Genomic DNA, 17,919 nt, shown 5'->3' on the forward strand with positions numbered 1-17,919 from the left:
ACCCCCTGCCATGGGCAGGGACACCTTCCACTAGACCAGGTTGCTCAGAGCCCCATCCAACCTGACCTTGAATACTTCCAGAGATGGGGCATCCACAACTTTCTGGGCAATCTATTCCAGTGCCTCACCACCTTCACAGTAAGGAATTTTTTCCTATTATCTAATTTAAACCTACTCTCAGTTTAAAACCATTCTCCCTTGTCCTGTCATAACATGCCCTTGTAAATAAACTCTCTCCATCTTGCTTGTACCTGAAAACATGTTTACTCTGCCACTGTTGGAGAATGTACAACTACTGCAACTTAGAGTGGCTTTTTTGGCAGCATAGTTTGGTTTTCTCCACAGCAATAGGCTTCCTACCAGGCTTTTGAAATAAAGGAGATAATAACCTAAGAGCTTCTTATGGAAGCAAAACATAAGCCTTATGTTAATATATTACATTTATTTCTTGGTGGAGGCCTTACCATCTCCACTGTATTTGGGCATTTACTTCATGTGCTTGTTCTCTAAGGATCCTAAACTGTTACTGAACTATCCCCCATCCTCCGAAGCGTTTCATGCTGCACTAATAAAGGGAACCGTGAGTAGTAAAATCATGGAGGTACACGCTGCTACACCAGGTGGAGCTATTTTCTCCCTCCTTGCACCTCGCAGTAGCTGGAGCAGAGTCCTGTTGCTCCAGTGACGGTAGCAGCCCCTAAGCCAACTTTACCATCATTTGTTCGGAACCCAGGCTTTAGCACAGTGTAACTGATTGTGCATTTTTGTGCCCAGCAGCCCCATAACAGTACTTAGTGCTGGTAAAAAGCCCTGGCCTTTGGGTAACTGAGGTGCTGCATTTGTTAACAATTTGTTAATGAAAGCTTGTTGTGTAAACCAGAGCTTGATACCAGCTGCCTCTTGTTATGAGGTGCAGCTTAAGCGTGGGCTGTAAAAGGCCTTGAAAACGTGGGCACGACTTGAAAGTATAGGCCATGGCAGTGAAAACAACTTCCTGATGATCAGTAACTTGTCTTTGACAAAGCACAATCTTGAGAGCTAGCAGCACACCCTTTGTTTTAAGAATGGAAGTAGCAACAGCAAAGCAAAATAAAAAAAGGCCGCCCAACAACTGAATGAGACGCCTGCAACAGCCTGGGGAACAACCCCCACTGTGGGGAGGCGTGTAGGGCTGGGAATTGTCTAGAGATTGCATGGTCTTATAAAAGGGTAAAATTCCAAATTTGTGGAGGGGACAGAAAGCAGACACCTGCTTCAGCTCTGACTCCCTGCATCAAGAGTTCCTGCACCTGACCCATGAAAACACCAGGAATGAGCCATCAGCACTAACGGGGAGGTGTCTGCTCTGTGGTACTCCCAGCTAAGGTAGGATAGAGCTGTTAAGGACTGTTTGCTTGGAATCTGTCCCATTTATTTGTAATATGTAAAAATTAAGAAATAGTGGTAATGGTTAGCAAGGTGTAAGGACAAACTTTTAACTCAGTTCTCCAAAGGCAGAAGAAAATTATTTCTTGTGCTACAGTATGTGAGGAAATGCTCACCTGGAAAGCTGTTCTATAGTATTTTTACGGATATCATTGGTGCAGAAAGGTTGCACCACTTCAGTGTGCTTTTCTGTCATGTTGATCGAGTGTTTCCTGGGGCACTTCTTTTTTCTTTCCTTACTATTTGGCCAAGCTACGCTTTGGGTGAAGTAATTGAATACCTGGAATGCACCAGGAAGTTAAGAGAACTTATTCTTGCCCTGATTCAAGTTTTTAATATCTCCTCTGAGTTTTAACTCCAGAATTTTTGTTCTGAAACTCATTGTCTGATTTCATCATAGGGAGTTGTTTACGTTTTTAACATAAATTCTTTCTGTTCCTTGCTCTTGGCTCAGGAATTTCATATTACAGTACTTGGGAACGTTCATGTGTTAGCAGTGCTAGGAACATTTGTTTTTCTTGCAGATAACTCTGTCTTTGGCATTGCTTCCCTCTTTATGCTTACATGGCTTCCTTAGAGCTTTTTAATAAGTGTTTAAACGATTTTTACCTTCAAAATGGTGAAACAATAAAGATGTGGTGCAGGTGAAAGCTGTACCAAATTTACGTATTCACAAGGATAAATTTCAACCCAGCATGACTGAAAGATAAAACTTAATAAAATAAATAAAATACACTTAATTAAATAAAAATATGAACAAAATGTGAATGCTGACCTTGTCAGATGCAACACATGCTCTCGTGCATCAATCATGACAATTTAAAATCAATTCCATTTTTAGTCTTTGTTTTCATTTCCTGACTAGAGAATTATCTGTTTCAATCAATACTGAGAACGGAATGAGGAAATTGCTGTGTTATTTGAGACCAGGAGGACTGTGATTCCAGAGAGAGCGTGTTACCATGCACACGTTGCCCTGAACATGGGATTGCACGGTACAGCTCCTGTGCGCCATGGCACACCCAGGGTACAGCGCTCCGCTGCCGTGTGTGATGGCTACCTGAGGGTCTGCTCTTCCTTAAGTGCATCCCCTGAATTCTTATCCAGTATGGACTTTAAAGCTTCTCCGCTTTTATCCGATGGTAACTAGGGCACGAGGTGTACCTGAATTAAGGCCAAGTGTATTTGGACACAAGGGGAAGGGACTGGGTAGGCATTCAAAACTCCCTGTGCCCCTGGCCAGATCATCAACGTGTCCTGTGCCTGGCCTGGCAAGGTGTGAGAACATCGTTTGCAATTAATCTAAGTGCTTTTATATCAAATGCAAACGGTGAAATGAGCGACAAGGAGCTATCGAGGCGGGGACAGCCAGGCTCGCGGGACGTACCTCGCCGACTCCAGGCCTGCGCTACCCGTCCTGGGGGCCCTGAGCGAAAGCCGGGAGCGGCCCGCGCCAGCCAAGCGCAGTCCGTCTCCCGCAGGCCGCGGGGCCGCCCGCCCTGCCCCGGTCGGAGGGGCCGGGCCCGTCCCCCGCCCGCGGCCGCAGCCCCGCGGCCGACCCGCGCCGGTGTCCCGGCAACGGCGGCGGCGTCACTTCCTGCGGGCCGCCCCTCCCGCCGCCGCGCTCCGGGGCCGGGGCCGCGCTCCCGCTCGGGCCGTTGCGGCGGTCGCGACACGTGGCCCCGCCGGCGGCATGGCCGCGGCGGCCGAGGCGGCGGGCGGCGGCAGCAGCCGCCACGAGAAGAGCCTGGGGCTGCTGACCACCAAGTTCGTGTCGCTGCTGCAGGAGGCCAAGGACGGCGTGCTGGACCTCAAAGCGGTGCGAGGGCGGGGGGGCGGCCGGCGGCACCGCCGGGCCCGGCCGGGCGCAGGGCCCGCCGCGCTGCAGGGAGGCCGGCGCAGCCCGGGGGCCGGGCAGGGCCGCCCGTTCCCTCCCTCCTTCCTTCCGTCCGTCCGTCCTTCCCTACCGCCCGCCCGGCGTGGCGGGGCCTCCCCCGGTCGCTGACGGGCTGCGGGTGTCCGGTGATGGCTGACAGCCGTCGCGGTCGGCTCAAATACGCGTTTCGGCTTTTATTAAGGGGCATAATTAATGGATTCCGTGCGTTAAATTTAACTTATTGAGAGTGGTCTTATTTACTATGCCTTGTTGTGGGCTTCTCAGTACAAGAAAAACAAGGAGCTACTGGAGGGGGTCCAGCAGAGGGCTACAGAGATGATGAGGGGTCTGGAGCATCTCTTATGAGGAGAGACTGCGGGAGCTGGGCCTGTTTAGTCCAGAGAAGAAAAGACTGGGAGCAGGTCTCATCGGTGTTTATAAATATCTTATAGGTGCGTGCCAAGAGTATGGTGCCAGACTTTGGTGCGCAGTGACAGGATGAGGAGCAATGGCCATAAACTAAAGTACAAGAAGTTTCACCTCAAGATGAGGAAGAACTTCTCTACGTTAAGGGAGGCAGAGCACTGGAACAGGCTGCCCAGGGAGGTCGTGGAGTCTCCCTCTCTGGAGACATTCAAAACCCACCTGCATGAGTTCCTGTGCACCTGTTTCAGGTGACCCTGCCTTGGTGGGGGTTGGACTAAATGATCTCTAGAGGTCCAGTCCAGCCCTAATAATTCCGTGTATTTTTTTTACTGCCCTATGTTTCTCCCTGCACTGACTCAGTGTGTGGACTGCTGTTTAAACCTTGCCCACCCCCCTCGATGTCCTTTTAGCAAGAGAAAACGATGTTGAAAACCAGACCATTGCCACCTTATACTTTCTGTTATGTGTGAATGAAAGAAACTGAATTGGTGTATGAGTGACAAATCATTGTCACCCAGCTCTGCAGCCAGCCCACTGCCTCCAGGGTATGAGGGCATTGGGCAGCAGCAGCTGGAGCATCTCCAGTGATGCCCTGGGACCAGCCTACCTTGGCGTGGCCCTCATGCCAGGGGGTCACTGTGTTGCAGGAGGGATCCTTGGCACTGTGTCCTGCCAGTTCCCTGGAGCATGCTGCTGCTCTGGCCCAGGAGCTTGGGCCCCCCGGGTTGTCAGGTGTGCAATGCATTGAGGCAAAGGTGTGTTAACCTGACTGGTTAAGGTTGTCAGTGAATGGCTGAGGTCTTCAGCAAAGTGCAGCAAGAGGCTGGCTTGGTGCTTTGGTTAAAGTACTTTCTGGAAAATTGACTTATTTTTTAATTACTCTTAGTAGGCCCCAGGAGGTGAATGGTGTTCTCGGAGCTTTTTTTGTGCATCCCTGTTCAGACCGGATGCACTTCAGTGATATTACTGTGGCTACTGAAACTTCAGGGTGAATAGGGAAGGAACACTGATAGGTTTTATATTCCTCATTTGGTTATGCTGTGGTCTGGACAAGTTGATGAGCTCCTTATTATTAATTGCCTCTTTCTCTAGCAAAACAGAACGATGACGTTCAGATCTTTGGGATTGTTGTGCAGCTTCCTTTATTGTCTGTCATGTCCTGAGAGATGTTCCAGGTCAATCTGAGAAGCAAAACATACTCAGTTTGTAAGACATCAGGCCCAAAAGCTTGGCTTAATGTGCCAAAGAGGATTGACTTGAACAATAAAGTTGGGCTGCGTAGTGGGATGGAACAATGCTTCTTCTCTTTAGTGAGAAAGGTACTTACTCAGAAGGAATGAAAGGTTGATAGCCACGGAAAAATTAAGTAGGCACTGCAACCAATCACAGACATTTGTGCTCGAGACCTATTGGAGACTGGTGTAAGAATTATAGGTTAGTTTGTTGAAAGTAAATACTAATTGCAGTGCATAAATTGTTGGTACTTTCATAAACAGTGAGTCAGAACATACATTTCTGTGACTGGTTTTCTCATATATAAGCCATATATCTAAGGAAAAATGAAGACCAGTTTGTGTGTTTGTGTTCTGTCAGTGTGCTCAGCAAACTGAAGAACAGGACAGTCTTGAAATGGAACAGAGTATTCCAAGAAATGATTCATGCAGTGAACACCTTTAAGTGTCTCCCTGCTGGCTGGTATTGACCATCTGACGTTGTGCTGCTGATCAGTATTTCTTTAGCAAAACCAGCACTAGGAAGAAAATAAAATTTGGAAACAGGTGGACTTCCAGCTTTGCGATTTAGCAATTGAGAAGGAAAATCTGTTTTATGGGACATTTTCTGGTGATCTTTAATACATCTATAATTTCAGTTTAGTAGGCTGTAAAAGGAAGCTGTGAAAATGTTTTAGTGGTGGACACTTCACTGTAACATCTGAGAAATTGTGGGAGTGGAAGTGAGAATTTTCTTTACTTGAAATTTGAATTTTGCATTTACTTTAAAATCAAACAGCTATTCTAAAATAATGACATACTTATCACTGAATAAGCCTTTGTAAAGAAATCTAGTCATGGAGTTAAGCTTAGAACACTAAAGGATGATATAAAACTAAGTTTCTATCTGCAGCAACCCATGAATTGCAGGGAAGAGCGAAAAAGACCAAGTGAATAAGGGATAAAGCACCTGAAGGAATGCTCTTCATAGCATACAGTGCTTCTGCCTTAATTTCTTAAGTGGCCTTTGTTTCTAGCAGAATGCCATCTCTGCTCTAATGTTGGTTAAGTAGTGTTTCTGATCATCAGTGCAAAACATGAGGTATTCTAAAATCTACTTGTTTTAGAAGTGTGTTGGTCAAGGTCAAATAACAGCTGCCTTACACTTGTGGCACTCCACAGAAGAGCGAGCCTATCTATTAGATTTTACATTCCTTTTGTGTTTATGTTGCAATGACATTCAGCACTTTTCCATACAATTTGACAAGAGCGCCATTCAATTTAAAACTCTCACCAAACTGTTTACAACCCTCCTGGGGAGAAAATGTTGTCATGTGGTATGGGCAGAGTTCAGAAGATGCAGGACCTCTTTCCTTTGACACGTGGAGAGAGCAAGCAGGCAGTGCTGGCCCTTGTGCTTTAAGCTTCTCAGTAATGACTCTGTCACGGGTGCTCTATTGAGTTCCTCTGCTCTCTAGGGCTAACGCAGCACATCTGCAGCTGAGGATTTCTGCTGCCTTTTGTCAGCTCCCAGGGAGCAAAGAAGTTGGGGTGGGGGGCGAGGGGGGGCTACAAACTCTCAATTGCCCTTTTCCCGGCCTTTCTTTCTTATTTCTGGGTGGGTGTGCATGTGTGTGCGTGCCTGCAGCTGAACCTGTGCTGAACAGTGTGTTTTCTGTATTCCAAGAGCTGCACGATCGGAATGCACGGAACCATAGCTCTGTGCTTAGATATTTTATTCCAGCTCTGAACCTGTCTATGAGACACTCGTGAGTGCTTGGCTTGAATACATACTTAATCAAAGCATGAGGAGATAATAGGAGGAATAACTAGAGTTCAGCAGCTTTACATTTGAAAGATTTTATGAAAGAACTCTGAATGTGGAAGCTATGTCCACCTATGTTAGCAGAGTAATTGCTGTAGATAGGCTGAGAAATGATGAGTTTTATACAGTGTTTTTGACAACAAGAGATTTGTCTAAGAAAGCTCATTTAATTATTTAAATTATTAGTGAATGGTTTATGTGGAGGACTGAACTTAATTTCTGATCCATGTACCTGTCAGAAGGTATCACACTGATAACTGCTAGAATGTCAGGGAGGAACTTCTCAATTGCTTTTTAAGTATCTGTGAAATTTTTAAAAGATAATTAGATTACAAGATCAGCACCAGAATGCTAGTGAATGTCTGGATTAAACATCTCAGTTTGGGAACTGGCCCCAGCTTGTGTAGGTACTCTTGTAAGTAGCTGAACTTCATAGCAGTGCTTGAATTGTATACAGGGTAGTCGAGCCAAATACATATGTAACTGTGTCCTTCATTTTCCTGTGAAATGAGCCCCTGTCCTGGGGATCTGGAGCTGGTAGGGGTGAATCTGCTGCTGGTGTTCATGGGAGCTGTGCTTGGGGGATACAAAATGCAATAGCATTTAGAGTGCAACAATTACTTCAACTTTGAAACATTTGAAATTGGACACTCAGAAAAAGTGACTTTAAAAAAAAAATCTTAAGCTTTGGTTTCACAGCTCCAAATTTATGTACATTGGTATCTTTTGCTACCAGTACAATTTGAAAATACATTAAGATTAGTAAAGGATTTACATTTTGTAGACAGGCCTTTGGGAAAATCTCAAGAGGTAATGAAATCTGTCTCCAGAGCAGTTTCTTCATCATTCAAGCCCTGAGTGGTAGACTAAGTCCTAGGTCAATATGTAGAGCAATGGGAAAAAAGCAGAAAGCTGAATAGCAGCTAAGTGTGTGCTGTCCATTCCTTGCACTGAATAATGTAAACAGCTTGTAGAATAACTGAAGACTGTGAGATGTATGGGGTGCTGATTAAGCATTGTGCAAGTGGCATCAACTTTGTTACTTGCTAGATTTTTAAGGTTCTCTTGCAGTCACTGGAAGCAGTGTGTATGTATGCAGCAAAAACAGCAGATTAAGATAGCAGGTGCATACCTGCTGACACAAGTGATCAAAGAGCCTGTTTCCTTGGAGAGAACTAAACTGTGCACTTTATTTGTACTTGCATGTATTTTGTTTGGTTAGATAAGAAAATATTTTAGAAGACTCATACAAAAGACCATACAAAAGATAAACGCTGCTAATGGTGTCAGTGGAAACAGTGTTTAGTGGGTACATCGCTGTCAAGGAAAAAGAGCAGTGTTTATACTTCATGGCTATAAGAATATTTTTTTTAATCTCTGTTCTTTCTTTTTATCCTTTCAACTTTACTTGAGTAGCAAAAGGTAATTGTACTATTAAGCAAAGAAATTTGGTTTGCCTTCCAGGTTATGGTTGTCTCGAGTTCTACCTTTCTTTCATATAGGCTGCATACAAAAACCATAAATTTAGTAGATTGTTGGAACAAACTGAAATAAATGATTGTGTTCCTGTAGTAGAAATTATTTGACTTTATGTATTAGTTCAAATTCAGAAGTCTTTGCCTACCCTTCTCTTTTTCTTCTCTTTTATTTGTTTAATACATACAATCCCATGTAATCATTGTATTTAAGTGTTCCAAGTAATTACAGAGTCAGACTCCTTCCTCTCTGTTTTCCCTCCTTTTAGCAAATATTCTTTGAACTTGAGCTGCTTTTCAGGTGTGGAAGGCATGACTAGTTTGTTTGCTTATTTTATCTTATCCCTTTGCATCAGTTACACAAAAATCACCATGGAGAGAAAGAAGTAAGGCAGGAATTGGTTGTCTCTGCCTGACACTGCTTTGCTCAGAGTGGTGAGTTGTGACAGCCCTCAGATGTGCTGCACAGCTGGCTGTGTGTCAGCAGCAACACCCCTGGCAGCTGTACCAGGGCGCTGGTGCTCAGTGTGACAGATTGAGTGAGCCCCTGTACGCTGTTTGGGGCATTTGTGCAAGGACAATGGTGGCTTGAAATGCTGCAGCTCTCCTGCAGCCACTTTGTGAAATTACAGCCCTGTTGTTTCGTATCCTGGCACCACTGAATCCAAACAAAGGCTGTAATACCTCGAGTGTCAGTGGAAGGAGTGATAAACCTAGTATGTCCTTGGCTTCAGAGGCTTGCCCCACTGCAGGGTGTCACTGCCTGCCTTCCATACCTTTTCCTGCCCTCCAGAAAGAGCATGGCAAGCTCCTCCATGCAGTTGAATATGCTTCAGATACTGACCATGGTCTTTGCAACCCCTGTGAGCTCCCCTCTCTGTCAGGGGATGGCCTGCTGGCCTTCAGCCAGGGGACTGCTCCGTGTGCCTTGTAGCACTACCTGCAGGTGCTGGACTTCAGAATTCATGATGGTATCTGGCTCTTGAAGAACCTTCTCCCTTTGGAATGACATTAGATGGCATTTTTCCAAGGGAGTGGTTTAACTGTCTTTTCCCTCAGCATGCAAGCTGCTGATGGTTGTTCTCTCGACAGGCTGCTGATACGCTTGCTGTGAGGCAGAAGAGAAGGATCTATGATATCACCAACGTTCTGGAGGGGATTGATCTCATTGAGAAGAAGTCAAAAAACAGCATTCAGTGGAAGTAAGTTATGTCAATTCTGCAAATTTTTGCATGCCCAAGAGCAACAAAAATTGCCTCTTTCTACTTCTTCTGACTAGGTATGACACCATAAAATTAACATAATGCGTTTCAGTGAGCAATATGATGTTGTAGAATTACAATAAATTAACTGTATTTGTTTTCCTTTTAACTTGTGTCTTTGATACATAAAATCAAGTTTAAAGCACACAGAAGAGAAACTTTTAGAAAACTTCTAGTGCTACTTTATAACTAGCACTTGCAATTGAAAAATTCTCTGTGAATGAATCTGGGAGGGGTATCAGGGCACATGATCTCCACCTACCTGCTCTACCACAGTCCATGCCTATTGTCTCTTAGGCCTCTGAAAGTAAAAGCTCAAGGTAAGAATTATAGGTGAAGGAGAAAGGGCCTGCAAAACAGTTCCAACGCAGAAAAAACTACATTCAAAAGAAGATAAATTTTTGTAGAGGGAAATCTTAATTTGATCAGAGGTTAAGCATTTTCATTTTCCTGATAAAACACTACTGGGAGAGTAAATGCTCATTTCCTTCATATTGAATATTAGTAGATGATACTAATTTAAAAAAAAAATTCCAAATGTTGAAAATAGTCTTAAGAAATTATCAATGCATGTTTGGTTTAGATTTTCACTTGTGGTTACATGAATCCTTTTACCTTTTTAAGAGGAGTAGGTGCTGGCTGCAATACAAAAGAAGTCATAGACAGGCTGAGATATCTGGAAGCTGAAATTGAAGATTTAGAGCTAAAAGAAAAAGAATTGGATCAACAGAAACTGTGGCTTCAACAAAGTATCAAGAATGTCATGGATGATTCTACAAACCACCAATATCCTTTTAAATTAATTGTGTGCATTTTGGAACTAGAATTAAGGCAACGCCTAAAGGTAATGGATAAAGCATAATGTAGCCCATTTTATCCTGAAGCAAGGTAAGGCAAGTATTTTTTCAGGTTTTGCTTCAACAAAAGAAGATATAAATCTTAGACACATGACTTTTTAACTTCTATGACTGTGATTGGTAACATGAAAATAATTTAGCATATATATAGATGTACAGCAGTAACTTTTAAGTCAATAGTACAATCCTAGTGTCTTATTTGAAATTAGTTATATTGCTTCCAGAACTTGAATTTATACTTTGTTACCAGTGCTTTACATGAGTCTTTTTTGTTGCTTCATTTTGAAAAGATCAAGCTATCACCCAAAGATAAATTGATTTGACAAAGTTCTGAAGCCTGTTGGGTTTCAAACTGGAAATAAAGATCCTGTATATAAATATCAGAGAGTTCCAGCTGCATTGCTCATAAGCATGTGTTTAGCTGTCTTGCAAAATAGACACCTGAGATTGGGAGCAGGAAAGTGTCCTATAATACTATTGATAAGTACTTAAATTTTCTGGACAGAAACTGTTTCTGTAAAATGGATTTTGTAGCAAAGGAGATTGAAGTTAAATTTTAGGAGAAACTTTCCTTTTGGGAGAGCTAGCAATGAAATTGATCCCCCAGGGTGGAGGTGGTGGAATACCTGTCACTGGAGGTTTTGCAGAAGAGGAAAGAAAAACATCTGTCTGGAATGTCTGAACAGTGGATCAGTCCTACCTTGAGGCAGAGGAATGGGATGGCAGATGACTTCTGAAGTTCCCCCTAGCAGTATTTTTGTGTGATTCTGGGAAATGCTGGTACATACCTGAATTCTGTATTGTCAAGTTAGCAAAGTAAATGGTATTCTTCAAAACAAGATTTTACATGTTCTCCTTTTTTAGAAGAATCACTTCTCATTCAAGCTACACAACTATTTTTCTTTTTGTATTTTCTTTGCAGATACAAGTTTTTTCTTTAAAACACAGAACTCTTGTTATTTGTAACGAGCCATTCTGAAAGTCAAAAATAATGCCTTGATGACACTTCTAAGTAACTATAATAACATTATAGTTTAGGCTCAGTTTGCACAAACTTCTAAAGGGCAACATCTACCAGTTTTATATTGCTTTAAGAAAAATGTTCCTTGACATAAATTACATTTTCATATGTCACCCATGAAGATATCTGCAACTGCTTCAATGGTAAGTTGCTGCTAGGCTGTATTTCTACAGTGAGGGATTTCTTGAAAGATAACTTGCTAACTAACCTGCTTTTTCCTTGCAAGTATTTTGAATTTAGAAGTACTCAATAGTGATCAGTACTAGGTAGATGTTTCACAATGTTTGTGGCTACCAAGTTCTGGTATTTTCTAGTTGTAGTCACAGATTGTGTAGAATGGAAGCTCAGGTGCAGTCCTGTCTTTTTTGGTATTCATACTTCTCAGCAGCTTGCCACGGGCCATTAATGGAACCAGAGACAGAACATGTTGGTCCAACCCTCCAAAAGAACCAAGAAGATCCAAATTTCATATCATTTTCTGGTGGCAGCTGTGGCCAGACAGAGCTTGTGATGCTGTACAAGTGAAGCCAGCTGAAGGTCAATGATGGGGCATTGCTACTAAATCTGAAGGATTCCTCTACAGGTGGTTTGAAGAAATTGCCAAGAAATGCTGGCAGAGGTTACTTCCCTTGACATCATCTCCTGATTTTGGGCACCCAAGGGAAGATTGTTGTTCAGCCTCCAGCTAGGCTCAAACCCATCTTTTCTTTGCCACAAAGAAGATTTTTTTAAATAAAAACACAAGACTAGAAAACTACTGCAGTTTAACAAAAATGAGCTGTTACTGAAAAGAGTTAGTCATTACAAAACATGGAGGCACGTGGCATGGCACTCACATAATATTTCACCTACGTGTTTCTTAGGAGGCAGAGAAATAAAAGTGTTATTCCAAATTAGTTATGGACAAAGAGGAAATAATGTGCAGGTAGGCAAGTGACTTGCAGTATTGTGCCAGTGCTATGCATGTAACTGTGGTCCCCTGACTTTACCCAACATGTTTTAATGCGCATAGTAAGCCACAGATGAGTTTGAGAGCCATCTGTTAATCCCAGTTGTGCTGCGGAAGCCATGAGCTTAGATACTTGGAAGTGCTGGCACTGAACATCAATACCTCTTCTTCCTTCTGTTAAACTTCTGTAGTACCACCACTCATCAAAGTCATAAAGTGAGCTAGACCGGAGAGCTGGTTTAGCTGAAGTCATATGAGGAGTGGCTGAGGGAGCTGGGGTTGTTTAGCCTGGAGAAAAGGAAGCTCAAGGGAGGCCTTATCACTGTCTACAAGTACCTGAAAGGAGGGTGTAGCCAGGTGGGGGTCAGTCTCTTCTTCCAGGAAACAGCAACAGGACAAGAGGATATGGCCTCAAGCTGCACCCAGGGGAGGTTCAGGTTGGACATCAGGAAAAATTTCTAAAGAGAAAGGGCTTCTAAGCATTGGATCAGGCTGCCCAGGAAGGTGGTGGAGTCACTATCCATGGAGGTGTTCAAGAAACGACTGGACATGACACTTAGTGCTATGTCTAGTTGACAAGGTGGTGATCAGTCAAAGGCTGGACTCGATGGTCTTGGAGGTCTTTTCCAACCTAAATCATTCTTTGATTCTGTGAAAAAAGGAACTAAATATTTTCACCTTATGTTAGATATACAACTAGAAGACAAACGGGTAAAGAAAATTGTAACTCTTGCACTGTTGTGAGAAAATATTTTTGCAACTATGATCTAAATATTGGAATTCTGTGATTTATACTATGCAATATACTTGGGTCTTATAGGGACTACATATGTCTTACACAAGTTTATATATGCTAAATTGTGCAGTACTTTAGGTGGCCGTAGAGAATTTCCAGATCTCATTTGAGTGGATACTCTACAAGACTTAAGAAAAATACACTTAACACTTTCTTAAAAATTGCTGTTTAACCAGGAGATACACTTCTAGCAATTCAAGCACCTTGTGGTACACAGTTAGAAGTACCTAGACCTGAAATGGTATGTACTGGTTTCTTGTTTACCTAAGTGTTCTAGAGCAATAGTGGAAAAGAAGAGCTATTTTAGAGCAGAGGATTTCTCTCTATCCATGTGCAAGAGGAGGGGGAGAAAGGATTAGGATTGTTTCAGCTGAGAAGAGAGAGGCTGGATAGAAAAAAGTGGGTTTTGTACACTTAGACTAATGGTAACTGTGCCTTCTATTAAAACCAAGATACACAAGTGGATTTCTTTTTCTCTCTTGCTTTTAAATGTTGCAGCTTGAAAAATAATGCATAGTTGTCATGAATTCTCTTAAGAACTCGGTGACTTTTATGTGTCAAGTTCCTCTGTTATATTGTTAAAATGGATCTCTTAAGAAAAAGCCTTTTAGATTTAGTTTTGATTTAATTTAGATTTAGTCTCATGGTACTAGACTGGATACAGAAACAGACTGCAGTCTTGCTATAGCCAAAAGGATTAAATTAGCAAGATTAAAATAGAAGGCCGAATTATTTACTTCTGTCCATCTTTAACTTTTGTTGTTGTTGTTGTTGTTGTTGTTGCAGTGTTTGGTTTTAAATAGTTTACATAGTTGGGAGAGAGCCTTGTTTGTATGAAGCATGATAGCCACTGTGCTGAAAGAAGGCTGAAATTCACCTGAGAAGGTTCACAAGCTATTTTTAGTGAGGCTAAGCACAGTCTAATATCGTAAAAGCATCCAAGGCTAGAGCCATGAAGCTGATCAATGGTACTATCTTTGTCCATCTCTGCTGAACTCAGTTCAGGCAATGGTAAGGTTCTCTGCAGGACCCAAGTTAGCAGCTGTGATGTTGGATTTTGTTGGTTTTTTTTTTTTTTTTATTGTGGACTAAAACAGCTGATCTTAGTCTTCATCACCTTGTACAGTTCTAAGTTCAAGGAACAGTAACTTTCATAATACACCACCTTTACAGGGACAGAACGGACAGAAGAAATACCAGATCAACCTTAAAAGTAGTTCAGGACCTATCCATGTGCTGCTTATAAACAAAGAGTCGAGCTCCTCCAAGCCCACGGTGTTTCCAGTTCCTCCACCTGATGACCTTGCACAGCCCCCATCTCAACCTGCAGCTCCAGCAACTCCACTTAAATCAGCCGCAGCTCCTCCAAATCCCCCAGAACAGCATGACCTGAACCAAGGACGGGAGTTACCGCAAACGGCAGTTGCGGACACACCATCAGGTGGATCCAGGGGTTTTCCTATCTCCGATGGGTGGGGGAGGAAGGCAGCTGGAGGGAAAGAAGAAACTGTCAAGATAGGTGGTAGAGAAAGGAAAGATCAAGAATTTGCATAGGGTGGCAGCTGTCCATTAAAAGACTATTCCAGGGGCTTAGTAACAGCTCTCAGGAGGTTACAGAGACACCTCTTCCTCTTCTGTCTGGTGAAACAGATGCTTCCCTCAGAGCTTATCATCATACACTGAACAGGTTTTGGATGTAATCCTGTTAATTATTCTGAGGTGCTTCTCCAGAGTGCAGTTTGGAGCAAAATTGCAAACCTCTTGACAGAGGATATGATATGAATGTGTACCTTTTAATGAGACTGATAATACACCAGTTCCAGCTATTGTACCACAAGTCGCTTACCTTCTTCCACATGGCCACAGTGAGAGGCTCCTGAATATCAGGTGTTTTTTTCATAGTAAATTAATAGATAATAGGAAAAAATCTAAGAAAATGCTGTGAATATTGTAACTGCATTTCTGAGGGGTCCTGATTACCTTCATTTATTAATCTTTAGCTAATTGACAATTAATTAAATTGTGCCTGTGACTGTGGAAGGGGAAGACTCCTCTCACCTGATCCCAGACACTGGCCATGTTCTCCTCAAAAGACAAAGCTGGGGGCAGGTGCTTTGTGTTCTGTTTCACTGTAACAGAACTTGTGACATGCCTTCCTGTCCGTGTAGGTGGCAGCACCCAGCGGGACAGCGCAGCCCCCACAGCCCCTTACTCCAGCCTGCCAGAGCCGGAGCTGTATCCCAGCCTGTCCGGGGACGGTGCCCAAGCCTCAGCCAGTTCCAGTGACTACCAGAGCTTGCTGCCTCTGGATGTCAACTGTATTCTCAAGCCAAACTCATTTGACATTGCAAAGATGGAGGAGCCTGCAGGTAGGAAGCAGTAGTTCCTGTTGAAATGTTTTTACTGGTTCCCTGAGCCCTTCTTTGTGACCAAGTTACCAATGAGACCAATGAGTTACACAGAGGAAAAAACAGGCCTCTGTTTATCTCCTAATGAAGCCAGGGAGCCAGCTCAGAGGAGCATACTCATTTTGAGCAAATGAGTTTCCTTGCCACCAAATAAGCTTCATGTTGTATATTGCTCTTGGGTTGTAAGGGCTAAGTGGGAAAAATGTATTGGGGGGGGGAAAAGCTGAGGGATACAAAGATAAATATATTTCACATGTACATGGCATACTACCTCTGTAGCTCCTAACACTGCACAAGCCATAGTGTACTTGGCAATTCAGTGGTTTAATGCAAAGAATGTGTTGACTGCTATAAACACGTGTTAAAAAATCCTACATACTTAAAGCATGTGTTCCTGTCTCACAGGAAATATCAGTGGAGATATTATTGATGAACTCATGTCTTCTGATGGTAAGTATTTAGCATCTTTTGTAATAATCACAAGTAGCAGCATAGTTTTTGTGTGAGCAGCACTTAGGAAGCATTTGTTAAGTCTGATGCCAAGAGTCAGTATAAAACTACTTCTGTCCCGTGTTGCTTCCTCTGTCACTCCTGTCTTTGCTCCCCTTTCTGTTCCCTGCAAGTTTTATTTAACAGTCAAAATATGAAAACCTTAATCCAACAAGCACTTACATGCATGAATAACTCACCAGTCCTTCATTTAGGGACAAAGAAAGAACAAGCTGATGACTAGTGTGCTGCCTTTAAAAAGAAAACCAAACTGGTTTAATTCTATTCTGCCTAAAGCTTTATGCAGGTGCTTTGAGTATTTCAGAACATAGTTCTGGATGCAGACTGATACATGTCCAGCTGTGATACACTAAATGTCACCCATTTCTGCTCCTGCACCTCTGTGGCCATGAGTGCCACTGTACCACAGCTACTACAGAGCTCATGTGCTGCCTACCTCTGCCACTCTCACTGAGGTGCCAGGCAAAGAGGTGAACTCGGCTCGCTTTGTTCCTTTTGCCCTGTGATAATATATGCCCTTCAAGCAGACCGCCTCAGGGCTCATCCAGAAGACGTGGTTATATAAGAGCCAAGGAGCAAGATGGGATTCTGTGAACGTGCCAGTATGTGGTTAACATGGAAACAGCCTCCACTTCTAGAGCAGGGATGGCATGCCCAGCTCATGTACACTGTGTTAAAGTTCCTACAGTGCAGTGAGGGCTGGGGCTTCTCTTCTTGCATTCACCGCACAAAGACAGCTTCGAGTCCATGCTTGAAATGCAGTCAGTGCACAGACAAACTGCTAGCCTCCATTTCCCTTCTGTAAAAACAGAGATAATGCTAACTTCCTTACTTATTTGAAGGCTGGTAGTTGCGATATTGTAACAAGACAAAGGAATATAAATACAAATTATGGGTTTCTGGTTAAAGTTTTCAAAAGCTGCTCAGGAGCTCCTTTGCTGCAGAAGAACTTAAACCCATATTCCACAGCTATCACTCCAGCAAACTGACTTAAAATAACAAGCAAAAAATGGTAGATACATCAGTTACTGCATTAGTCTGAATGCAGTACAGGTATTCACGGTATGTATCCCAGTGAGCTTGTCAGATTATCAAGACTATTTTAATTATTAAGACTAACCCTGATGACAAACATACTGAATATGATAGGGCTGATTTTCCAAAAGTGTTTTAATTTAAACTAAACTATTCCTGCTTTACAGTTTTTCCTCTCTTACGACTCTCTCCTACTCCCGGAGATGACTACAACTTTAACCTGGATGATAATGAAGGAGTCTGTGATCTCTTTGATGTGCAGATACTAAATTATTAGATATTGTGTCAACCAGACTACTTATCTACCTCTAACTATAACATTCTAGACTTCTTCATAACCTAAGTATTTGAATAATGAATGTATAACTTCTTAGTTCACTGACTCTGGGAGTATATTTCCTTTTGTTTCCTTTAACTACTTCACAAAACAAATTCAAGAACAAGAAAAAAAGGGCTCTTATCAAAAAAATCTGGCACTTTTTCACCTGAGTGTTTTTCTGTGTAATCCAATTGTTTGGAGCTTTCTTTAGTAAGAAAAGTGAAAATACCTAATAGCCTTTTGATCATTTTTCAAAAAATGATTAGGCTTCTTGCTCACAGTTAACAGCATTTTTTTTGAAGCTTTACTGCCAAGAAGCTATAGTCTTTAACTTTTCAAACAATTTTGAAGCTTTCACTGCCAAGTTGAAATGTGAAGGGTATCAACTTGAGTTATGCTAAATTGTTTCAGTGAACCAATTTTGTGAAGTGCCTTCTGTTTTAGCACTTTAAGTTTCTCACACTGACTTCTGACATTCCACTTTCCTACATGATAGGAAAGGTCTGTTTGTAGTTTGTATTAAA

General features: G+C 42.6%; 1 protein-coding gene across 1 annotated transcript; it reads left to right on the forward strand.

Annotated features, from left to right (window-relative positions):
• Positions 1 to 3,050: 3,050 nt before the first annotated feature.
• E2F5 (E2F transcription factor 5) lies at positions 3,051 to 17,919 on the forward strand. The gene is made up of 9 exons (XM_082289089.1): positions 3,051 to 3,244; positions 9,331 to 9,440; positions 10,125 to 10,286; positions 11,478 to 11,521; positions 13,300 to 13,364; positions 14,297 to 14,564; positions 15,292 to 15,492; positions 15,937 to 15,981; positions 17,244 to 17,919. The coding sequence occupies exons 1-9, from the start codon at positions 3,119 to 3,121 to the stop codon at positions 17,351 to 17,353; spliced, it is 1,131 nt and encodes a 376-aa protein (XP_082145215.1). The 5' UTR covers positions 3,051 to 3,118; the 3' UTR covers positions 17,354 to 17,919.

Source organism: Coloeus monedula (assembly GCF_965178545.1).
Source record: "Coloeus monedula genome assembly, chromosome: 1".
Taxonomy (NCBI): domain Eukaryota; kingdom Metazoa; phylum Chordata; class Aves; order Passeriformes; family Corvidae; genus Coloeus; species Coloeus monedula.